This window comes from Ceraceosorus guamensis, assembly GCF_003144195.1.
Source record: "Ceraceosorus guamensis strain MCA 4658 unplaced genomic scaffold IE81scaffold_38, whole genome shotgun sequence".
In the NCBI taxonomy this organism is placed as follows: Eukaryota; Fungi; Basidiomycota; class Exobasidiomycetes; order Ceraceosorales; family Ceraceosoraceae; genus Ceraceosorus; species Ceraceosorus guamensis.
Window position 1 is genome coordinate 36,389 of NW_020290033.1, and position 22,774 is coordinate 59,162.

The 22,774-nt window shown below is 56.9% G+C and overlaps 7 protein-coding genes and 1 non-coding gene across 8 annotated transcripts; 5 read left to right on the top strand and 3 right to left on the bottom strand.

Moving 5' to 3' along the window:
• Nucleotides 1-102: 102 nt before the first annotated feature.
• On the bottom strand, nt 103-1,542 carry IE81DRAFT_157017 (hypothetical protein). The gene is made up of 3 exons (XM_025510498.1): nt 983-1,542; nt 793-898; nt 103-709 (listed from the first exon to the last, which is right to left on the bottom strand). The coding sequence occupies exons 1-3, from the start codon at nt 1,442-1,444 to the stop codon at nt 522-524; spliced, it is 756 nt and encodes a 251-aa protein (XP_025368878.1). The 5' UTR covers nt 1,445-1,542; the 3' UTR covers nt 103-521.
• A 3,544-nt stretch (nt 1,543-5,086) lies between these two features.
• IE81DRAFT_348051 (phospholipase D) lies at nt 5,087-10,436 on the top strand (the record flags this gene model as incomplete). Its single annotated transcript, XM_025516217.1, has 5 exons — nt 5,087-9,574; nt 9,637-9,780; nt 9,841-10,234; nt 10,306-10,355; nt 10,425-10,436. The coding sequence occupies 5 exons, from the start codon at nt 5,087-5,089 to the stop codon at nt 10,434-10,436; spliced, it is 5,088 nt and encodes a 1,695-aa protein (XP_025368879.1).
• Nucleotides 10,437-10,506: 70 nt separating this feature from the next.
• IE81DRAFT_157215 (hypothetical protein) lies at nt 10,507-12,467 on the bottom strand. Its single transcript, XM_025510499.1, has 3 exons — nt 11,957-12,467; nt 11,530-11,892; nt 10,507-11,468 (listed from the first exon to the last, which is right to left on the bottom strand). Exons 1-3 carry the CDS (start codon nt 12,315-12,317, stop codon nt 10,654-10,656), a joined length of 1,539 nt encoding a protein of 512 aa, XP_025368880.1. The 5' UTR covers nt 12,318-12,467; the 3' UTR covers nt 10,507-10,653.
• A 488-nt stretch (nt 12,468-12,955) lies between these two features.
• Nucleotides 12,956-15,191, top strand: IE81DRAFT_324210 (citrate synthase-like protein). The gene is made up of 5 exons (XM_025514172.1): nt 12,956-13,740; nt 13,806-13,949; nt 14,021-14,362; nt 14,440-14,518; nt 14,592-15,191. The coding sequence occupies exons 1-5, from the start codon at nt 13,383-13,385 to the stop codon at nt 15,085-15,087; spliced, it is 1,419 nt and encodes a 472-aa protein (XP_025368881.1). The 5' UTR covers nt 12,956-13,382; the 3' UTR covers nt 15,088-15,191.
• An 888-nt stretch (nt 15,192-16,079) lies between these two features.
• IE81DRAFT_157259 (hypothetical protein) lies at nt 16,080-17,813 on the top strand. Its single transcript, XM_025510500.1, has 3 exons — nt 16,080-16,288; nt 16,356-17,123; nt 17,187-17,813. The coding sequence occupies exons 1-3, from the start codon at nt 16,163-16,165 to the stop codon at nt 17,625-17,627; spliced, it is 1,335 nt and encodes a 444-aa protein (XP_025368882.1). The 5' UTR covers nt 16,080-16,162; the 3' UTR covers nt 17,628-17,813.
• A 545-nt stretch (nt 17,814-18,358) lies between these two features.
• On the top strand, nt 18,359-18,464 carry IE81DRAFT_t21. The gene has a single exon. It is a non-coding gene; the product is annotated as a tRNA-Thr (tRNA).
• Nucleotides 18,465-19,639: 1,175 nt separating this feature from the next.
• On the top strand, nt 19,640-20,387 carry IE81DRAFT_348055 (hypothetical protein; the record flags this gene model as incomplete). Its single annotated transcript, XM_025516218.1, has 4 exons — nt 19,640-19,999; nt 20,107-20,164; nt 20,251-20,279; nt 20,367-20,387. 4 exons carry the CDS (start codon nt 19,640-19,642, stop codon nt 20,385-20,387), a joined length of 468 nt encoding a protein of 155 aa, XP_025368883.1.
• Nucleotides 20,388-20,659: 272 nt separating this feature from the next.
• IE81DRAFT_291414 (hypothetical protein) lies at nt 20,660-21,502 on the bottom strand (the record flags this gene model as incomplete). The annotated part of the gene is made up of 1 exon (XM_025511899.1): nt 20,660-21,502. A coding segment is annotated over one exon (843 nt), but the record flags the coding sequence as incomplete, so codon positions are not given.
• Between the last annotated feature and the right edge of the window lie 1,272 nt (nt 21,503-22,774).

Consider the following 22,774-nt stretch of genomic DNA (forward strand, 5'->3'; position numbering starts at 1 on the left):
CCGTGACCTCAGCCGCCTGTCTTGGGAGAGCGCGAGTCTTGCTGCCCACACAGAAAAATCGTACCACGGTCAGAAGGTCCGGGCAGACCAACGGTGCAATCATGGATCACCGCCGCAAAGCTCGACTGTCGCTTGCAATCGAACACTGGTTGTATTAAGGTGTGTTGGCGCGAGCGCAGCTCGGCGCGTACAAAGCGAAACCCTATATAGAAGCTGAATTCGATGGGGAAGGGCAAAACAGAAGAGAGGGCTATATGGAAAGCACAACCATGGACACGGAAAGGGGGGAGGGATGTGCGGAAAGAAGCGGTCTTTGATGGGCGTTGATATGGATGAAGAGTGGTAGGGTCCATTTGCGTGCGCATGAGTGGTGTTGTTGAGGGTTATGAGTGCGACGGTAAGCAGTCTTGTTTGATGGGACTGTGAATGCGGAAGTTTATCGAAGAGCTCGATTCGTGACGAGAAGTGCGACAGGCTGGATCGGGGGTGGCAAGGCCTTCAGAGCGACGTGACCGCGCTTCTTACTTGTGGAGACGGAAAGGACCGAAGAGGTCAGTGTTGAAGGGGTTGGGCTTGCCAGAGTAGTACATCTGCAGACCGTGAATACGGCCCTCGTCGAGACCTCCGCTTGGGGAGAGCTTCTTGAAGGCGCTCTTGGTCAAGTCGATGGCGTCGGTGGGGCAGCCAGCGCAGTAGTCAACGACACGGACTGTTGCGTAAAGAGTCAACCGTGTTGGTAATCAGCGATGGGTGCGAAAGGATGCTTTACATGACGGTGACCTGTATGCTCACCCTTCAGGCACTTGTTGCCAGAGTTCTTGTTGCAGAGCTGAACAAATTCTCCGCACTTGGGGCCGCCACTAGAGTGCCAAGTGGCCATGACGGCACCAATGTGGGACTGAATGAGGATCGTGAAGTCGACGAGCATGATCGGTAATGAGTTTGGGATCTTCGGGCCGTGTCAACAGTGCGCTTCACTTACGCTAGGAGTAGGGTTCCAAGAGCCGTTGCCGCAAGCGGGGTTCTTGAGGTCGTTCTTGGAGTACCAGGTGATCTGGACACTGCTAGAGAGACGCTTGGCACCAGTGTCGGGAGCAGCAGTGGTGTAGTGCTTCTTTCCCTTTCTCTTTCCAGCCCTGTGGTGGTTCTTCTTGTGGTGCTTCTTGGGCGAACGAGACTCTGGTTGAGCGTTTTGCTCCTCGGCAGTCTCGCTCTGCTTGTTGTGCACCTTCTTCTCGACGTAGTTCTTCTCCGCCTCATCCTCCTCGTCGCCATCCTCGTCAGCACCGTCGTTGATGATGGAGAAGACGTTGCCAAATTCGTCGACCTCGTTCTTGACGGCAGAGACCAGGTCAGTGGCTTCGGGCTTGGCCTCCTCGGCTTGAGAGAGAGAGGCGAGTGCGAAGGCGGCAACGACGGCCACGAAAGTGAGACGGAGCTGCATCTTGAGAAGAGTGACGTGTGGTGAAAAGTGACGACGTGGAGTGGTCAAAAAGAGTCGATGGAGGTGACTGTTTCAGTGTTTGTACAGCGAAGATGAAGTTGAGAAGACGACGGTGAAGTAGGTCGTTGCGTGAAGGAGTGTGGTGTTCGATCGATCTAGCGAGTGTGTGGAGTGCTTCGAGCGGGAGTGATTGCGAATCAAGAGGAACGATGTGGTGATGGAGAGGATGGAGGGAGCGTGCATGCGAGCGAGAGACACACAAGAGGAGCGAGCGAGTATGGCTGGACAATAAAAGGCGTGCCGTCACAAAGGGGGGGACCGGCGCTTGAACAGTTGATCGTGAACGCCGGCTCGTATGGATGCTCGCGCCTGCGCCTGCCAGTCCAGTCACGGAGTCCAGCATGCAGGCTGTGCGTAACCGTTGGATGCGAGCCGCAGGGAAGGGAGGGCGTCGATGCGGCCGCTACGGTAAGTCGGGCGGTGGGAAGCGGGGGGCGGGTGCCTGCTCTGCTGCTGCTGCTGCTGCTGCTGCTGCGTCGATCCCGCAAGTGGGATCTTGCCCTCATGCAACCCAAATGCCATTCCGCCTCGTCTCACGCACTACCGGCGTTTGGCATGCGTGCGGCGTGGCGTCAGCAACAGCAGTGTGACGCGAGTGTTTATTGCATGTGGTGTCAAATTCTTGATTTGGAACACGCGCATGCGTTTAGGGGGAAACGAGCGCAGCGCCTGCACACCGAGCTAGGGTGCTCTTCTTTGTATGCTCAGATCCGAATACCATGCATCAGACCATGAAGGCAAACAAGTCGCCGTTTCGAGCACGCTAAGGGGCAATTGAGCCAGCCAGCCAGCCAGCCAGCCAGCCAGGTCGCACCAGCAGTCGTGAGTGAAGGCGGGCGCAAATCGAGCGACCTGGTTGACATGACTCACAACCAAAAATCACGAATGAAAAAGACACGGGCTGATGATGATGGCCACTCCAAAGCTTCATAACTCGTTCGCAACCATACCCAGTCAACGGTACAGTCGACGCAACTCTCCTCTGCCTGGTGCAGCGTGATGCAATTGCTGACCCCTGTCTGGCCATCTCCGGGACAACAGAGTACTGTACGTTCATGTCTGGATGGGGTTTCATGCCTGTGGCGATGAACGTTCTAGCGGCTTGTCCTGCATCAGTAGTCTTGAGTAGCACTCAAGACTGCTTTTGGCTCTACTACTGTACTACTACTTACTACTGGTCATAACATGCTGTATGCTGTATTTCGAATCGCCTTCAACGCGCGTGTTTGTACGTCTGCATAGAGTCACGAGTACTTACCACTCGAGCTTGCAGTCTGTGGATGCGCCTGTTCGACGAGTCTTGTGTGGTGTGTGTGCACCGCTTACATTGCGGTGAATTTCTCGATGCTAAAGGCGTCAGCCAGCATCAGCCTCCCGCACGGGGCCCCTATATAGCGCGTCAGAGTTCACGACTCCGCCGGCAGCCGCGCCCCCAGCGTGCAGCAGCTAGTCGAGCAGCCGCGTGCCTAGTGTTCGAGAAGCGGGGCAACTGCAAGAGACAGCCAGCAAGTGCACTTCTCACTGCTGCTGCTGAACCAACTCATCGTCAGAATCACGTCGCCCATAGCTTTTGCCCCGTCGCGACGGTGCCGTGGGTTGATTCACGCGATTGCGGCACACATTCCCCACTCAACTCCCGCTGAGCTGTGCCGTGCCCGTGCCATGCCATGCCATGCCACGGCCGGCCCTACGGCACGCTTCAGCTTGGGCCGCGATGCGAGGGTGGTCAGGGCCTTATTGGACGCGGACATCGAGTCAATTACGAGTCACGATCGAGCGTTGTCGCCCACAGCAACGAGGCGAAGGCAGATGAATCGACCCGCTTCGGAGTTCTATCCTCAATGATTCTTAATTGCCGTTCTGATGTTTCGGAGACGATCTACCTGCACTGCATTCATGACTTGACTTGACTTGCCTCGAAGCTTGTCACTCTTCGCCTGTCCATCGTGACGAACAGCTTGGCTCTCCGCGCCCCGTGGCTGGCTGGACAACATCTCTCTGTCGGCAAGGAGGAGGTCTTGCTTGGACTTCCCGATTGGGATGCGTCGCCCTCAACTCGCGACGCTCTGCAACCCTTCGCCATGCTATCCGCTCGCTATCCGAGGGCCATGTACAGGGCAGGGCGTCAGCTCAAGAGATTTGCGAATTGAATGTGAATCTATTATATAGCTGCTCCGGCTACGAAGCTGCAACATGTCGGCGACTTTCGATTCGGCTGCTCAGCCGCGCAAGTGTGCATCTTGCTTGCATGCGTATGCGTGCGTTGCTGCGAGACCTATTTTTGGCAGGCGGAACTGCAGTAGTACGAGTACAGGAGACGAGAACATTCGTTGATGATCACGTGGTCGGGCAAGCCTCTCACTCAAGACTGGAAGCGTTCAATCCTTGAATCAGAATCACAATCGTGAATCGTGAATTACGCTTGCTTACCTCGCCGCGATCCGCTATCGTGCCTGCTGGCGACGTTCATCTTTGCGCGGGCGCTCATCTCAGTGACGATGACAATCTAGTCTGACTTGATCAGGACTTGGATCAGGCCTTCGTGCGCGAATAGCGCGCCGATGCTCGTGTCAAATGGCAGGAGCAAGCTTTGGAGTCAAATCGCAGTGAAGAGTCAGGAGTCTGAATCGTGAGTACATGCTGTGAACTCAACGTTCGGCATGCTCGGCGTGACGTGACCGTACATGGGCGGTGTTCCGTGCCCGCGCAGATGGCCGCCAAGTTTCACAACACAACTATGAAGTGTGCTCTGCTGCATGTGTGCATGGCGGTCTCATCAAACTGTGGGGAAGTATGGTGTTTCGAAAAGCAATCGTGAATACTTGCATCACAATAATCCGCAGGTCACCCAGTCCACTCAAATTGAGGCTTTTCCCTGACCATAGTCGTACATATATCGATCGTCGAGGCGAGAATTAAAAATCAAGAATCGCGGGCCCCAAACGTCCCAAGGAAGAAGCTCAGCCCAGCCAAGGTATGCGTCCTCGATCCATGCAGGCCGGACGTATTCTGATTCTGACCTTGGTTTCTGCGATTGACCCTGACGAATCGCATGCAGCGGCGCGCCGCTGCCTGCCTGCCTGCCTGCTGTTTTACAGCTAGTATACCGGCACTGTGCCGGTACAGCTACTGTCACCAGCACAGTACCAGCAGGCGCCCGAGCGCTAACCTTGCACGCGCAAGCCACACGATTCTCGTCCTGCGCAGCTTCGCCGTTTGGCACATGTATACGCAGCGGGCGCGAGTAAGTGCGTCATCAGCAGGCCGCGATTATCGAGATGTCGACGAATTCGAGGGCGATCGATACTTCTCCTGACCTTTGCAACCATCTATGGATCACTCTCCTCGACCGCTCATGGAACACCTGACCACCCTCATTCCTACTCACCAACTCAAGGTTGCTCCCTACAAACGCAGTCGCTCGATCGCTGCATGGACGCAACCTGAGGCGGTGCAAGGCAAAAACGAACCCGCTCTATCATCGCCGGCGGACTGTGGACTCCACTACACAGGCTCAGGCTCGAAGCGCTATCCATAAACCGCATTGCATCCATCATCCAATACTGTCTGCCAGCTCACATCATGACATCTGCTGGTACGTCTGCGACGGATGCGCTCCATCAAGCGTACGACCAGGCTGCCAACTTGTTCGGCCTCGGATCCGACTCAAACGCCCCAGCATCAACGGTCGAGGGTGGAGAGGAGCAGAATGTAGCAGATGCAAAGCCTCCTAAGGGACCAGGCAATCATCCGGGCAGCGAATCGCACCCGGCACACGATCATCCTGCACCCGAGGCGAGGAGCAGTCTGCAAAGTCAAGCGGAAGATGAAGAGGAGCAGGGCGAGAGATCTCAGCAAGCTGCACCCCACGCTTCGGAGCCGCATCGTAAGGGCACGGCGGACAGTCACGTCTCGAACGGCAAAGATCCCATCGAGCGAGCTTTGGGTCCTCACGGCCCAGTCGCAGCACGAGCTGGTCAGGGAACAGCCCTGGGCGATGCTGATCCAGGTCAGACGGCTCGTCACGCACACGCAGCTCATCCGCATCAAGCTCCAGATGCGCAGCAACATTCGGAAAAGGGGCCCATCTGGGCTAGCAAGCCGGACGATGCGCAGAGGGAAAAGATTCGCAGATTAAAGGAGCAAAAGGCTCAGTCTGAGAAGCATCACCACTTCAGACTAGGCTTGGGTAGAACGACGCGCGAAAAGGCAGAGGAGCACAAGATGAAGGAGGCGGACAAGGATGCCGCTGCTCAGCAAGATGATCACGCCTCTAGTCCTTCCCAGCTCAGCAAGCTCAACCTGAAGTTTGGTGGCTCATACAAAGCGAAGCAAAGGCCTGGAAGCAGTCCTTCGACGCCCTCCGGTGCAACTCAGATGCAGGGTGGTCAGTCAGCTTCCAAGCGGCAAGGATCTGCTTCGAGCGCAGGGGCAACGAGACCAAGTCTGCCGAAACAGACGAGCCAGTGGAGCGAGAATCACCGGTCCATGCGCAGCGCGATGGGAGGTCCTTTGACTGCGGAACCTGAAGAACAAGACGCACCGGCTGATGCGAGTGCGGGCCAAGCAAGTGGGGCGCAGAAAAGCACCTCGACCGATTCGAACACGCCAGGTCAAGCGGCGGACAAGCTCAAGGCGTTTGCAGGACGAGCTTCTGCGCGCAAGAGCGGGTCCAGCACTCCCAGGATTGGTCCTTCGCGACAAGCCACGCAGAGAGATGGGTCAGCAGACGCTGATGCAGAGGGGTCTGCACCCCAGTCGCCCTCTCACGCCAAGATGGTTCGGCTCAGCAAATTGATGCTGGGAGGCGACAGTGGTGGCAGCGGCACTCCGGATGCGGCGACTGAGAACGAAAACAGCACGGACCAGCCGCCGCAGACTCCTGGAGCTGGCGCTGCTCGATGGGGTGCCCTAAGACAGCGTCTGCAACAGTCGCAAGCGCTGAAGAAACGGGGTCGTCCGGATAAGGTAGCGGCTGCTGGCCCCATGAATGTGGTGACCGAGCTGCAGAGCGGCATCTTGCCCGTCTTTTTGCTCAAGATGTCCCTCGAGCGCGATGAGCAAAAGAATCGACGTATTCCTGTTCTTCTCAATCATCTGAAGTTGCGGATCACCGACTCGGTCAACCCGCTTCACAACACCCACGCGGTTTTCCGCATTGAGCTCGAGTACGGCGACGGACTGGTGCGCTGGGTATGCTACCGCGAACTTCGCGACTTTATCAACCTGCACGCGCACTACAGAGCGGCAGCTCTGCGTGGCTATCTCGGACGACCAGTTGGCCAAGCAGAAGGTGACCTGGGTCTTCCCAGTTTTCCCAAGACGAGTCTGCCGTACCTCAACCAGCTGCAGCGCCAGCCAAAGAGCAAGGATGGCATCAACCCGCGAGCAGACTTTGCAAAGGCACAGCGCGACGCGCTGGAAGACTATGTTCTGGAACTAATTCGGCGCACCATGTTCCGTCCGGAAGCGAATCGCTTATGCAAATTCTTTGAGCTAAGCGCACTATCCATTTCGCTCGCCAGCAGAGGCGGCTACCAAGGCAAGCAAGGCTACCTTCGAATCATGTCGAGATCCTCTCGCAAGGATGCGCAAAAGGGCCTTTTGACGCCAGCGAGCTTGGCAAAGTCGTACTCGCCCAAGTGGTTCATTGTGCGCGAGTCGTACATCGTCGCCGTGGACGAGCCGGCCTCTTTGCAAGTCCACGATGTGTTTCTCATCGACGGAGATTTTGAGATCGAGCGTCCGAAGCGCTTGTACAAGCAGACGATCCACCTGGCGTCGGAACTGGGCCACCACAGCGAGGATGAAAAGGCGGAAAAGGGGCAGTCCGAAAAGGCGCGTGCAAGTCACACGGCGCTTCTCACGGATGGTCAGTATGGACGTCCGAATGGAGCAGAGGAAGATGATGACTACAGCACCAAGCCTGGCGGCTCGAAGAGCGTCAGCAGTCACACCTTTTACATCAAGAACGCTCAGCAGAGAATGAAGCTGGTGGCCAAAAGCGAACGCCTGATGACGCAGTTCATCGCTAGTCTCGAGAGAGTGGCTGCGCGAAACATCTTTTCGGGTTCGAACCGCTTTGGCAGCTTTGCGCCGATTCGGCTGAATTGCAGCGCTCAATGGCTTGTGGACGGGCGCGACTACTATTGGAATCTTTCCAAGGCGCTGCTCATGGCCAAGGATCGCATCTTCATCCACGACTGGTGGCTGTCACCGGAAATGTACCTGCGACGGCCGGGAACGCCAAAGTATCGCTTGGACAATATTCTGAAGAAAAAGGCAAGCGAGGGCGTCAAGATCTTTGTCATTCTCTACAACGAGGTCAGCAACAACTTCACGCCGACAGACAGCAATTACACGAAGCAGCGCTTGATTGGCTTGCACCCTAACATCTTTGTGCAGAGATCACCCAGCCACTTTCAGACGGGAACATTCTATTGGGCGCACCACGAGAAGCTTTGCGTCATCGACGAGACGATTGCTTTCATGGGTGGGCTGGACCTCTGCTTTGGGAGGTGGGACACTGCAGAGCATATCCTCAGCGACGACGCTCAGTACGACGCGGCGGACGGCAACGTTGGACATGTGCATCTGGACGAAGACCCCAGTCTCTTGGGACCTGGACGAAACGGCGCAGAGGCGCAGATCTGGCCAGGTCAGGACTATGCTAACGAACGCGTCATGGAGTGGCACGATTTGACCAAGCCGGCCAACGACCTCATCGACCGCACCCAATTCCCGCGCATGCCGTGGCACGACGTTGGTGTGCAGCTCGTCGGCCAGCCCGCGCGAGATCTGTGCAGGCATTTCGTCCAGCGCTGGAACTTTTTGCTGCGAATCAAGAACCACAAGCGGGTCATGCCTTTTCTCATTCCTCCTCCAGACTTTGTCCCGTCCGACCTGTCCAAGTATCAGCTGACGGGAACGTGCGAGGCGCAAATCTGTCGGTCCGCAGGCCCTTGGAGCATGGGAACGCCAACGACGGTGGAGCACTCGATACAAAACGCCTACCTCAAAGCGATTCAGATGAGCGACCATTTTGTCTACATTGAGAATCAATTCTTTGTCACCTCTACCGTCGTGCGCGGCACTGAAATCACGAACAAGATCGGCGAAGCGCTCGTTTCGCGCATCGTCCGGGCACATCGAGAAGGCACTCCGTGGCGCGCAATCATCGTCATTCCGCTCATTCCAGGCTTTCCGATGCCCATCGATCATCCAGACGCTGGTTCTGTGCGTCTGATCGTCGAGTGTCAGAACAGGTCTATATGCCGAGGCGAGCACTCCATCTTCGGCAAGCTGAAGAGACAGGGCATCAACCCGGACGATTACATTACCTTTTTCAGCCTGCGGCAGTGGGGCAAGCTGAGAGGCGGCAAGCTTTGCACAGAGATTGGCTACATTCACGCCAAGACGATGATCGTCGACGATCGTCTTGCGCTGATCGGGTCAGCCAACATCAATGAGCGTTCTCAGCGCGGTGATAGGGATAGCGAGCTCGCAGTGGTCATTCGCGATACGGACATGATCGACTCGACAATGGGCGGTCAACCGTATAAAGTTGGCAGGTTCGCACATACTCTGCGCATGCGCTTGATGCGCGAGCACCTCGGCATTGACGTCGACAAGATTGAGCAGCAAGAAGCTTCTGAGGGCTTGAGCGCGAATGACACGGGCAACCGCATGCCTGCTCAGATGGCCGACCACGACGAAGACGAATGGGACCCTTCCAATGAGCAACGACGAGACGGTAGGCCTGGCATCGGTCAGACGCAAGTCAAGCCGAGGAACACGTTCAAGAACCTCGGACGCACGGCTGGGGAACTCGTGTCGGGTATGAGCACCAACATCAAGTCAGAGGTGCGAAGCGATGGTGGGAAAGCTGGTTTATCTGATCGAAAGCCTGAGAAGGATGAGGCGGCCGATCAAGGAGCTGTAGAGCGCGTAGAGGAGCAGCTCGCTTCCGAGAGAGTGCGGGGTGCGCCAAACGGTCACGCTCGGAACAGCAGCACCAGCGCTCTCTCAACATTTTCCCAGGACAATTTGCGCCACAAGAGCTCCAAAACTGTGAGTCTGAAGGCGTGCCGTGTCTTCAGAGCGCGCTAATCTGATGTCGCCATCTTTCGTAGGTGTCAAATCCATGGGCCGTGCCATCCGACGCCCCGGTCATCGACCCATATGGCTTTGAGGATCCCATCTCTGACGAGTTTTTCCATGGCTCGTGGCTAGCGGCAGCTCAGCATAACACCGACGTCTTCCGCAAGGTGTTCAAAGTAAGTGTGTGGAATGTGGTACCCCGCGACGCTGCAGGTGCTGACGGTCTCGGACCATAGGCTACTCCTGATGATCAAGTGACGACATGGGCGGAATACAAGGCTTACCAAGCATGGTACGATCGATTGATGCGATCGTCGGGTGTCAAGCCAGCTCCACCGAGCGGCGCTGCGCCGACGGATGAGGGCGCAACGCCGTCCGCTCAAAACGGCAAGATGGAGGCCAGCCCACATGGGGCTTCCAACACGCTGCCGCTGCCCAAGAGCAAGGAGAGTGGCATGGAAGGCAACGCCGGGCCGTCTCTGCAACAAACGCCAGCCACGTACCCTCGTGGTGGTCCCAAGCTCCCAGACGATGGCTTTTCGACCAAGGAGCTGGAACAGATGGAGGCGCTGCTTCACGAGACGCGAGGCACGCTCGTCATGCACTCTACGAGATTCTTGGAGGCCGAAGGTGAGCTGCGGCTTGGTGTTCGAGGTGCGCCAAAAGACGCCACTGAACCTTTCGTACGGCTCGAATCGCAGATTTGTCCGACAATTTCTTGTTTGCTATGGACCGTATCAATCCGCTCAATGTAAGTGGCTCTCGCGTGGCGGTGTGAGCAAACACTGCTGACCGCCATGCACTTATCGTCTGAGTGCAGGTGTACGACTAGAGTGCAGCAGCAGCACAAACACTCACAGAAAAATCTTTCAGCTGCAATTCGCTTTGCTTTCAAAGCTGCTGCGGCTGCACGCGCCACACACGCTTTCATTGCTTTACCCCAATACGATTGCACGAGCTGCGCATGGAGGCAGATCGTGAGCATTTCAGAGTGTCGAAGAGCGACTCAAATGTACAGCGAGTAGTGCGTGAGGGCTTCGCGACGTAGCTCAGTCTTCATCGTCAAAGGGGTTCGAGACGTATTCCAAGTCTTCTCCATCGCTCGAACCGTCGTCGCTACGCGCTTTGGACTTGGCAGGCTCATCATCGTGGGCGGCAGTCGCCGCTGCTCCCAAGCCAGCGGCAGCGCCCACTCCAGCTCCAGCTCCCAGTGCGACTGCGCTAGCAGCTGGAGATTTCGGCTTAGGACTGGTAAGTCCTCTGCCCGTGCTAGACTCCATCCTGTCCACCGCGTCCCGGTTGGAGCCCGTGCTGCTCTTTGCATCTCGCACAGGCGTCGAGGGCGTGCCCGATGCGCCGAGAGAGTTGTCTCTGATGGATATGGGCGCAGGAGCCCTTCCTGCAGATTCCCACCCCAGCTCTTCGGCATCCTCCAGCTCGTCCTCGGGTCTGACTTGCCTGCCGACGGAGTGTCGATTGGGCATCTTCCCACCGGCACTCGCCCCGTACCTTTGATCAAACGATCCATTCTTGGCCGAGTTGCCGAGCATACGATCTGCCTTGGTTGGAGGTTTGGGCGCTCCGTTGGAAGCCAAAAGCGCTGCTAGATCCGCGTCTCCCACCTGAGCTGGATCTCTGTCATAGTTCTGATCCGGGCTTTTCACGTTACCTCGCGCGTTGCGTCCTCCGTTCGTCGCACTAGCGCTGTTGCCGCCTGCTATAGAGTTGAAGAAGGAAGCGGCACCTCCACCACCTCTACCGCTAGGAGCGGCACTTCCTCCTGTAGGCGTACCTCCCGGGCTTGTTCCTTGTGCCAGCCGTTGGCGTATGGCCGAGAAAGCCGTAGAAGCCTGCGCGAAGCCCTCTGCGAAAGGCGGATACAAGCGTCAATGCCATGTCACCAGTCTTTCAAGTGCGACACTCACTCTCTGCTGCCGAATTGATCTGATCACCCCAGCGCTTAGCATCGTCTGGACCTGGCCAACCTACCGGCGCCTGCTGCCTGTTGATGTTCTCGAAGCCTGACGGAGGCGGTGCATGATATGCGGCAGCTCCAGTGTGAGAGGGAGGGTTGCGTCGAAGACGAGGCTGATAGTTGAGCTGAGAGGGATCGTAAACAGCTCCAGTGCCCTCATGGAATGGTCTCTGTTGCTGTTGCTGTGCAGAAACATATTCTGCTCTTTGTTGTTGGGCTAGTGAGCGCGCGAAGGCTGCGTCTGCTTCTTCGTTGGATGCTGGCGGTGGTGCTTTGTACGTCGGGTCCGACATTGACAGCAGAGCATTCACAGCTGTGGGGATGAAACTATGTCAGCAAGGATGCGTGGCTCGCAGCAGCGGCTTGAAAGCACGCACCTCTTTCCACATCTGATCCCTGAGCTTCGAGTACCGCAGCGACAGTGTCTTGATCAAAGTCTGGAAACATGGAGCGGATCTGCTCCACTTGTGGATTCATAGGTGCTGCATTGTGTTGCTGCTGTGACTGCGAAGCAGTCGGAGCTGCGGTGGGCGCTGAAGAGGTTGGCCGCGCTGGGCTCTTGGAGCCAGGCGAAGAAGGAGATAGCGTTTCTGGGGAGGCCTTTCCATGCTCGGGCTTGCTCAACTGTGTTGCGGTCGCCGAGGATGCAGCCGCCTCCGCGCGAGACTGGTTCTTGTTCTGGTCATCCAGAGCGTCCTGCAGCGCATGGAGGTCGAGTCTCGATTCAGGTTCGGACATGATGGTTAAGCGATGGATAAGTGCAGTGGTGTGCTGACGTTGCAATGACGAAGAATGAAGTCTTGGTGGAAGGCGACCTTGGCATCATCCACGTTGGCAGACCAGCTTACATCAAGTCTTGAGTTTGAGTCACGAGTCGTGAGTGCACATGCTCCCGCATCGCGCTCTGGTCCCAGATGAGGCGGTGTGGCTCAGCCCGACCGCGTGCAGCAGCCAAGCCTCGCAACACTTGCTCAGCTCAATGGACCGCCAAGTGGCTTGCGTGCAACACGTGCATGAGCTCTGTTCGCACGTGATGTAGTCACGTGTACACGCCGGACGAATCGGAACCCAAGCACCGCGCCGGATCACGGAGCATCCCCACCGGTTCGCCGCTCTCCGCGCCCACCCGATCCACCGCGCGCAAAGCTTTCCTCGCAAGGAGGGTGCTGCCACGGCGCTTAGAGTAGGGCGTCGCGCTCACGATATCGACGAATTTTTGCTGTATTTGTGGATTGGGACGCGCACTTGAGGACAAGAGCGCCTCTTGAGACTTCTTGCAACCGACTGCTGTCAGACGGAGTCCGCCGAAGGGCGCGTCTATATAGAGCGAACCCAACATTCGTCCCGCTTTGTTTGAACTCCATTCAAATTCGCCATGGCGTGGACCGAGCGGTCCCGACGCTCGAATATTGGCCGGTGCGCGGCAGATGCGCAGGGTGCAGCGGACGGCAGGCATGCAGCAGCAGCATCATCAGCACGCGCGAAAAAAGTTGCGAGTTGCATGCACGCATGGCGCGCGCGCGCGCTCGATCGTGTGTGATAGCCGGACGGGTGCGCCCGTGCGCCTGCTGCGCTGTGTATGTCAGGCAGAAATCGGATAGCCGCGCAGTGTGCAAAAGACCTTGGGGCCATGCACCAGACAGCAGCAACAGCGATCGAGGAAGCGAAGTGGGATAGCGGAGAGGGAGAGAGATAGCTCTGCGTATTTCTTCTCGTGAGCCGAGGTCCTCAACTTTCTGCTGTTCTCCATCTCCACCTCGTCCATCATACACTTCCATACGCATACAACGCACCACTTTCACGATGATCTCCCTCACCATCCCACGCGTCGCCCTGAGGGCCGCTGCCCCATCCAGGCAGTTCGCTGCCGCTGCTAATGGCAGCGTTCGAGGAGTCAAGACCCTCACAGAAGCCGTCGGAGAGGTCATTCCCAAGAAGCGCGAGGAGCTGGCTCAGCTCAAGTCTAGCTCTGCCGATAAGAGCCTGGGTGAAGTCAAGGTGTCGAACCTTTTGGGTGGTATGAGAGGGTTGAAGATTATGCTCTGGGAAGGCTCCGTCCTGGACGCCAACACTGGTATCACTTTCCACGGAAAGACTATCCCCGACTGCGAAAAGGAGCTGCCCAACGCCAAAGACCTTGGTCTCGGAGGCAAGGAGATGCGTGAGTGCGCGCGTGGGCTGCATCTATTCTGCGCTCGGCTTGTTTAACGATGTACGCGCTTGCAGTCCCCGAGTCTATGCTCTGGCTTCTCTTGACCGGCAACGTGCCCAGCAACGAGGAGGTTAAGCAGCTGTCTGCTGAGCTCGCTGCCAAGGGAAAGCTCCCCAGCTTCGTCGAGAAGATCATCGACAGCTTCCCCAAGACTTTGCGTGAGTGCGACAATCGCGAGTGTGCCATGTAGGCGGGAGTTCTGACGTGCATGATACCGGACGCTTTGCAGACCCCATGACCCAATTCGCTGCTGCTGTCGGTGCCCTCAACCACGACAGCGCTTTTGCAGCTGCATACACCAAGGGCATTAAGAAGACGGAATACTGGCAGCCCACTTTGGAGGACTCCATCGACCTGGTGGCCAAGCTGCCCGCCATCGCAGCCCGCATCTACTACAATGTCTTCGGAAAGGGTGACGGCCAGCAAAAGATTGACACCTCCAAGGACTTGATCGGCAACTACGCCGAGATGATTGGCTACGGTGGAAACGAGGGTCTGACCGACTACCTTCGTCTGTACATTGCCATTCACGGTGACCACGAGGGTGGTAACGTGTCTGCCCACACTGCTCGTGAGTAGCATCGTGTGTCGAGTAGAGGCAAGAACATGGCAGCTGATCTTGCCTCTCTGTGGAACGCGACGCGACAGACTTGGTTGGCAGTGCCCTCTCCGACCCTTACTTGTCTTACTCTGCTGCTCTTCTTGGTCTCGCTGGTCCTCTTCACGGGTGAGCATAGTATTGCACGAGCGTGGGAACCTATAGAGACAAGCTTACACGCACCGCGTCTGCACTTTCGCAGTCTTGCCAACCAGGAAGTGCTCGGATGGGCCCTTGGCATGCAAGACAAGGTTGGCCCCAACGCTTCTCACGAGCAGATCAAAGAGTACCTTTGGGACACGCTCAAGAGCGGCCGTGTCGTTCCCGGTTACGGACACGCCGTTCTGCGTCGACCAGACCCTCGCTTCACAGCCCTGAGCCGATTCTGCGATGACAGACCCGAGCTGCAACAATCTTCCATCGTCCAGCTGGTGAAGAAGGTTTCCGAGGTCGCTCCCGGCGTGCTGAAGGAGCACGGAAAGACTGCAAACCCCTTCCCAAATGTCGACGCCGCTTCCGGATGTGTGCTCCATGAGTACGGTCTTTCCGAATTCCGCTACTACACTGTCATTTTCGGTATCTCCCGCGCCATTGGAGCTCTGCCTCAACTCGTCATGGACCGCGCTCTCGGTCTGCCCATCGAGCGCCCCAAGAGTATGAGCATCGCTGCGCTCAACAAGCACCTGGGTAACAACTAGGGTGTGGGCGCGAAAAGCGTAGGGCGTCTGTCGGTGTAGATGCGAGCACACTGCCAACAAAAAGCAAACCGCAATTGATGTTTAGATGCATGACTGCTATCATGGGTGCATGGTTTGCGAGGTGAGGTCTGGCCTGCGTGAAAGCGGTGTGGCAAAGATCACGTGGGAAAACGCGAAAGTGCGGCGCGTGTGCTGTAAATGCGCTCACAGCATTCGTGTAGGCTTGACCTCGACTTAGTTCATTTGACTCACGACTACGAACGTGTCTGTTCTCGTGGCGACTACTCGGAGCTAGCTAGCCTAACTAAGTCCTGAAACCTTTGTCAGGAGGGCAAGACAAGCAACATAGCGCGCAGAGGCATGCAGGGCTCGTCGTCCTGGTACAGCGCAGCTCGGTGACGACTGCGCTGCTGGCTTTTCAGCGGATGGTAACAAGCGTTCGCGATGACACCCATTAGATGATAGATCAGCGACTTGCTTCGACCCAAGCAGACTTGTCAAGACGACATTGCGTGTCGCGTACAGAGCTCACTTTGGGGACAGACAATTACACTTGCGGTGGCGACTGAGACGACGATGGCCTTGAGAGCGCTAAGACCGATCCGCCGGAAGACCAAGACCGCAACTCGATCGTTCCCAGCGAGCGCGCCCGCGGACAGGTGGCAAATTGCGATGAGCTCGCGCATCGGAATACAAATTGAAGCTTTAGGGCGGTGCCGGAGGTGCCGCTGTAACCATTGCCTGACGCCAGTCAGTCTTTGGTTAGAAAAGAGGCCGCTGGACCGTCACCACCTCACTGCAGCGCCGTACGGTCGCAGGCCTGCATGGGGAAGTTGATGGTTATGGAGTGTCTCAAGACGTAAGCGAGCCGCCGCTCGACCATCGTTCCGCGCAGAATTGGGATCCAGGAGCAGACGCGAGTGAGTTGCGGCCTAGGATGACGATGCATGAAGTTTGATTTCGCCACTGATGATGCTTCCTCTATAACGGAGACTACGTTGCTGTGGGTACAACCCATCACCTTTCCATCTTCACGTTCTTGTGGCATCTTCAGCTGCTGGCCCCCTGTGTGGGGATGTCTCTTGGTACACTGATGCTCCGACTGCATGCAGGGATGCCCCTCCTGCCACCATGGATCGCCCTCGCGCTTCTGCTGCTCACGTCGTGCGTGACCAGCCAGAACGCCTCGCCTAGCTTCGAGGTGAGTGGCCCGTTGGCAAAATGTCCCACATAGAGGCTCATAGTGGCTTCATATCTTTCCCTACAAGAGCCTGAGCCGGCGCACGGGTCCGACGAACGACGGGTGGGAGTCGGCGTTACGTGCGCTCGCTGGACACTCGGTGGAAAGCTCTCGTGGAGTCGCGCAGCACATGCAATCCAACGCGGGTGACTTGTCGGCGATTTTGCCGCCAGAATTGGTAGCCAATATCCGCACATCCGGCCTCACAAGGCAGGCCTATCAGCATCTACCCCACGCATCTCACAATGCGGAAGCCACGCCTGATATTTACACTGGCGGGCTTCCTCTACGGTCCGATGGTTCTCGCCTTGGCAGCCGACTGCCCTCGATCGATGCAGAAACGCCCTACGATCATGACGCTGCATCGACGCGCTCCCGGGAACAAGCTGGATACTCGCACGCTTTGAACGATCCAAACCATGTTCCCGGTCGCCACGTCAGGCACCAAATTTTGACTGACCTACAATCTGCCTCAAGCGGAAAGCCCGGCCCCAAGTCTGGGAGCATGTATATCAAACATCGACTGGGTCCATTCTCGTCGCTTGCAGACGTCGATGCATTGCCGCTCGACTCGCCAAAGGCAAAGCGTGGCTACGGTCAGCTTAGGGCAGAGCCGGAAGAATTGGTTTCGGCAGAGAGTCCGCCTGCGAGGCATCTGGAAGCAGCTGCAAAGATGGAGCAATGCCCTGGCGGCGTAAAGATCTGCCATGAATCTCGTCACCGTCATCTTGAAGCGCTCAGTGAAGCGGCCGATCACCACAAGAGGACATTTATGCCAAACATGGCATTCTTTACCGTGAGTTGCAGATCGCGCGCGGTCGTCGAAGCTCGCGCTCAAACTGCATCATGCCCCCTGAAGCCTCGACAAGGATTTGGGCGGACCAGAACAGAGCCTGTGCTTCACACTTGGGGTGTCGCCTACGACAAGGACAGCCGCAAAATTCCCGGTGGCGGCATTACTTCTACTGGAAAAGAGTATGGTGTCACGATGATGTACATGAAGCCAGGTAGCCGCTTGTATGATAAGATGGATCAAGTGGCACACGCTGAGACGCCAGGTCCAAACGCGCGAATTCGGACTTCGGTGGTACCTGCCCTGTCGCGCGCCGAATTGGCAAAACTAGCACGAAGCGCTCGAAGAAGACTCCGAGCTGGGACGGGAGGAGGACCACAGTATGCTTCTTCTAGGCAGAGGCAGCTAATGGCACAGCTGGATCCGCAAGGGAAAGAGGCGAAGCCCGATGCTTCTGGGGGGCACGCCTCGAGCAGCAGTGGCAAATATCACTTTAGATGGATTTGAAAACACCACGACTTCACCCCCTTCGCTGCTAGCACGAAGGCGCTTGCCAAGCGTGTGCTCGTTTGAGTCCTGAACCTGTCTGGCTTTTCGCGTCACGCGGGCCGAGTCTCTTTCAAGCGCTCGCCATGCACCAAAGGCTGCTGCTGTCCTCGTCGCCTCAAAGCCGCGCTTCAAAGCCCTGGTGGCAACTGTCGTAGCTCCCTTCAATGTATGGCAGCTGCTCACTCTCCTTTGACTGCACGTTGTGACGGCCGCAGAAGCATGTCAAGGCAGAGCTTTCTGGAAGTGGTCGTGCGGATGCTGAGGCTCGCGCCTAGAGAGCGAGTTGTGGGTGGTACCTGCAAGTTAAACGGAGGTAGTTAAACTGGCGTTTCAACTGCTAAGTGGATGTTTCCCATGGGTACACATAGGGGCGCGTTCGTGCGTACCACGTGACCATACAGTACCTCCTTTCGACTCCCAGCAATGTGCCTTTGCTGCCTTCCAATCCGACATGACCAGGGCATGACTGCATGGCATTGGGAGGGTGCGCCGGCAGTGCGAGTGAGCGTGCCCGACAGTCAAGTGTGCATGCAATTGGCTACCGGCACATGTACGCGAGGCCTCCACGACTCCAAGCGACATCGAAGTCGCACACGCACGACTGTGCGCAGAAGTGGCATGCCGGTGGAAAAAATCTTTTCATATCTCACAGAGTTCATATGGGTTATCGAAAGCCTCCGCGCTCGAAGTCCCGGGTAGCTCAGAGGTAGAGCGCGTCACTAGTAGTTTCGCAACCCTCCCCGCGCGTTCGCGGGATTCATGACGAGGTCCATGGTTCAATTCCGTGTCTGGGAACTTATTTTGACATTTTTTATTTATTTTTTTCCCCATACGACCTTCGATAGACGAGGTCATGCATTAATCATCAACTTTGTGCTCTACGTGCAAGGAGATACACATGAGGGTCGTTTCCCCCAACAGCATGCAGCGCAGCTGGCTAAAGAATGACGCACCGGCCGGTTTGAGCACACAGCGACAAGGATCGGAGGGCCTTGGACCAAATTTTCGTGGCAGGCGTTTGGATGGCGGCACCGACGGCCTGTAGGCAACTGCGCGCCCTGTCCAGGATTTGCACGCATCGTGAATCACCCATCCAATCTTTGTTGTACAGGCTTTCGAGGCACCCGTTTCCAGTACCGTGTAGAGGCTCTGCGGCATCTCAGCGCTGTGTGCCGTAGCCATGCCGAACACGAAGGGTACTGCGCTCTCCGCGAGCTTGAAAGCTTGCCGGATCGGGGGGAGGGCCAAAAGCTTCGCCTCTATATACAGTACACGCACGCGATGAGCAACTCCGCCCCGGCGCTACTGCATCACTTGATCGAGATGACGAGACGCTTTGCGGGGTCTGGTCTGCCCTTCGCGCTCAAGCTTGCGTTGAACACGCGCTGATCTAGTCGAGAGTCGCGAATTACTTTCGCAACGTCCGTAATAGGAAAAGTCGAGATGAAGATCGCATCCCTGAGCCCCTACAACCCAGGCCGAAGCAGGATGAGCCATCTGCCATGGCTGGCACCTCGCCTGGGGCAAAAGGACTTACCGGAACACAGCAGAGCTTGACGCCCGTGTGCGCGCACACGGGCGCCAAGATGGCTCTTTTTGGGTGCGACATCCGCCCGTCGCCCTAGCGTGCGACGCAGCTCGATGCAGGCATGCATGCATGCATACACCGATATTCAGATGCGCGCAGCTAGCGCTGGAATACTTTCTACTCAAACACATCGAGAGATATCAATGTCGTTATCACCACCACTTACGCTGCCTATCCGTCGAAGCGCAGTATTTCGAGCCCTCCAATCCGTGCACACGGGCTCGCACAGGATCTCTGCAACCATCACGACGCCACGTATTTCGAGAAAGCAGCAACTGCACTCATAGCCCCCGCACAAAGCCTCCTTGTCCGCAAGCGTCGCTCAGCAGCCTCACAGCTAGGCTCTTTACCCCCCGTTGCGAGCATCGCCTTCAGGACCACAATGACATCCCCCAAGGTGGCCCTTTCGCCCGATGCGGTGGCTCTCAAGCCTCATGATCTCTCGACTTCCCCTCCTCCACCTGGCTCCCCAATGCCACCCATGGCGTCGCTCTCCTCCTCCCAACCCTCACCACCGGCGGAAGTGGAGGCCACCTTGAGCAAATTAACATCTCACAGAAACGTGACTGGCTGCTTGGTCCTTTCGAGACCCGACGCTTTGGTCATCAGAGCCGGCGGCAAAGATTTCGACCCCAGTGGACCAGGGGCTGTAGAGAGGGCAGACAGACTCAGAAAGGTTACGAGGATGGCCAGGAATGTGACGGCCTGTCTGGACAAGGAGATTGCAGAGACCGAGGAAGGTGTGAGTGCAGGACTTGCAGCAGTGGCTACCTTTGGTCGCAGCGTCAACGGGGTGCTTGCCCATCTTTACTCGAGCGCAGCTCACACAAGCACGTTTGCGCTGTACAGGACGAGTTAGGATTCTTACGCATCAGGACGGGCCGCTACGAGATGATGATCTCACCCAGTGAGTCTGGCGGAGGGAAAAGCACGCAGAAAGCTTTCCTGGTCTCCATTCTCATAGCTGACCCTCCTCGGCCGAGCGCATTACAGGCGAAAAGTACTTGCTGGTGGTGTTGCAGGTAAGTTTGTAGAAGGCCAGGTGACCAAGACCCCAACCTCGTTCTACCTCGACGCGCCGTCCTGACTTTCTTCTCGATGCCCCACAGGACCCGACTTTGGCTCCTTGAGGCCGGTCGAGAGAGGCACAGAGATCCTCTCGGCGCCCATAAACAAGTCAATCAGGGTCCTTCACCCGGCCACCGTTCGCTCTCGCTGCATCTGTCAGTGTTTGAGGTTTCACACCACAGCCCGACTCATCGACCCCTTCAATGAAGCTGAATCTCTCATCCGATACCCCTCAGCTTGTTGCTTCCAATTCGTCCCACAAGAGAGAGAAAAATTTCATTCGCAAAATTTGGTAATAAATTGAAGTGTAGTGATTCCACGACCACCGTCACAACTATCGATAGTCAACGAGACCAGCATTGAGCACCCAGCGATCTAACCAGTCTGCTGTCATCGTCTTTCCGTACAGGACGCTGACGCCTTGCAGCACGCTATCGATGTACTGTTCCGAAATATCATCTCCCTTCTGCTTGTAGCTTCCAGCACCATCTGTAGCAGCGCCAGCGACCCAAGTGCCCAGACCGGTCCTGACAGACCTATTAAGACCGGCCCCCACAAGCAACTTGTTGACCTTGGCGCTGTTTCCCTTGGAAGAGGTGGCAGAGGCTGCAGAGATTGCCGCCCAATTGTAGGGGTCTTGCGAGGAGGTACGAGCACTGTTGCTCTGCACCCACATGGCCAGGTGGATGTTTACCCAGGGTCGCAAGACATCGCTGTTGCTCAGTGCAGACAACTTCATTTGACTGCCCGTCTGCCAATCCAAAAGCGCACCGGCACCATTTCCCGCATCGCGATTCCAAGAAAAGGTATTGGCGCTGACCTTGGCGTGCGTCTTCCACAGTGTCAACTCTTGCGATCCGCCCCCGGGAGAGACTTGGAGCAGACCTACGCTCGCTCCTGAATCCAGCCGTCCTGCGCTCGAAAGTCTAGGCTGGAAATCGCTCTCCGCTTTGATGTCGGCCAGCATGATGCGGCACATTGCCCTGGTGGGCACCTCTGGAAAGTATCTCGCAGAAGCTGACAGCACTGCAGCGATGACTTCATCCTCTTCAGCAGGAGATAGATTGCCCTCATCGTACGCCCACTTCATAATCTTTTGCAGATCCTGTCGTACCTCTCCTGGTCCATAGTTGGCATTGTTCGAGGTGAGGACGAGAGCAGAAGGGGCCGTCGCCAGATCGCTGGCTTGTGATTTGAGTGTCAAGGGACGCGTAGCCGAGGACTCGACGGCATTTGAAGTTGCGACCTTGCCAGTAGGTACAGCCCACGCAGAACTCGCGGCTTCAGATTGCCACGGTCGAGGCGAGGATGGCTTGGTTGCGGAGACCGCATCGCGAGGCGTGGTATCAGAGGTGGCGGAGGCGGTCTGCTTTAGTGCGGACTGCACATGGCACGAGCGCTTGCGAGACCTGACAAGCTTGGCTCGCTTGCTGGAGGATCTCTGCGATTGCCTGCGCTCTCTCGACCGCCTCCGACGCGCCAAACGCTCTTGGATTTGTTTCCGACGCGCTTGAATATGCGCAGGCGAAGGCCGAGCGGGCTCTAGGGACTGCAAAGTCGCTGGCTCAAGCTCGATCTTTGCCAACGGTAGCGTCGAGTTGGATGTGCGAGAAGGCAGCTGCGGCTGTCCGGTGGATGAGGGTGGTGATGCGGCCGACAAGCCCAAAGACGGCCGAGGTTGAGCGCCATCCTCTGACGATTGACTTGCAACACCCATGTCAACGCCGGCGGCTACTGGCAGCCCTTTCAACCCTGCCCCTCCCATGTAAGACACTCTCATTGGATGCATCCCAGCAGCATACACCCATCCATTGCTCTGCGTCCCCCACGGCGGCTCCAGTTCCGAAGGGGCGGTCTGAATGCTGATTGGCGCCGATGCTGTGGTGGCGGCGGTGGCGACTGTAGAAAAGTTGTGAGATGCCGACACGGGAGGAACGATTGCTGCGCTCGTCTGGATACCCGTGCAGATGCCTAAAGTCAAGAGCGCAAAGAAGGCCCGGCGAGGTAGAAGCTCCATTGAGAATGGACTGCTCAACCTGTCGAAATGTAAAGAACGGCGAGGAATGACCCAGCGTCTAGCGGGCACAGCTTCGAGGAACGCTCAGCGCCCTCGCTAAAGAGTGACTGGGAATGTATGTGAGATGGAAAGAAGGCTAGAAAAAGTGCTGCTGCCAGAGCTGCGAAAAGAAGAAAGGGGAGAGGGAATGCTACGCCGTGACTGAAAGATTCAGTGCGGCGGAAGTGGAGATTGGGGTTGGAGGAAGTGGTGGAAGATCGCTGACCAGCTGACCTGCACAGAGTCTGATGAGCGCGATGCGAAAGGCTCATCGAATCCCGGCGATATGTGCGCGTGGCAGGCCAACATTGCACACCAACAGGCCCGGACGGCAATCTCGATTTGGCAAGCGCTGCATCTTCTGCTAGCGAATGCATTGTTCCGCAAGGCTGG

Coding starts and splice junctions, on each gene's coding strand:
- IE81DRAFT_157017 (XM_025510498.1), bottom strand. CDS start 1,444: ATGCAGCTCCGTCTCACTTTCGTGGCCGTCGTTGCCGCCTTCGCACTC. Junction 899..982: donor CTTGGAACCCTACTCCTAGC/GTAAGTGAAGCG, acceptor ATCCTCATTCAG/TCCCACATTGGTGCCGTCAT. Junction 710..792: donor TGGCAACAAGTGCCTGAAGG/GTGAGCATACAG, acceptor TTTACGCAACAG/TCCGTGTCGTTGACTACTGC.
- IE81DRAFT_157215 (XM_025510499.1), bottom strand. CDS start 12,317: ATGTCCGAACCTGAATCGAGACTCGACCTCCATGCGCTGCAGGACGCT. Junction 11,893..11,956: donor GGGATCAGATGTGGAAAGAG/GTGCGTGCTTTC, acceptor TCATCCCCACAG/CTGTGAATGCTCTGCTGTCA. Junction 11,469..11,529: donor GATCAATTCGGCAGCAGAGA/GTGAGTGTCGCA, acceptor CGCCTTTCGCAG/AGGGCTTCGCGCAGGCTTCT.
- IE81DRAFT_324210 (XM_025514172.1), top strand. CDS start 13,383: ATGATCTCCCTCACCATCCCACGCGTCGCCCTGAGGGCCGCTGCCCCA. Junction 13,741..13,805: donor TCTCGGAGGCAAGGAGATGC/GTGAGTGCGCGC, acceptor ACGCGCTTGCAG/TCCCCGAGTCTATGCTCTGG. Junction 13,950..14,020: donor CAGCTTCCCCAAGACTTTGC/GTGAGTGCGACA, acceptor GACGCTTTGCAG/ACCCCATGACCCAATTCGCT.
- IE81DRAFT_157259 (XM_025510500.1), top strand. CDS start 16,163: ATGTCTCTTGGTACACTGATGCTCCGACTGCATGCAGGGATGCCCCTC. Junction 16,289..16,355: donor ACGCCTCGCCTAGCTTCGAG/GTGAGTGGCCCG, acceptor TTTCCCTACAAG/AGCCTGAGCCGGCGCACGGG. Junction 17,124..17,186: donor CAAACATGGCATTCTTTACC/GTGAGTTGCAGA, acceptor TGCCCCCTGAAG/CCTCGACAAGGATTTGGGCG.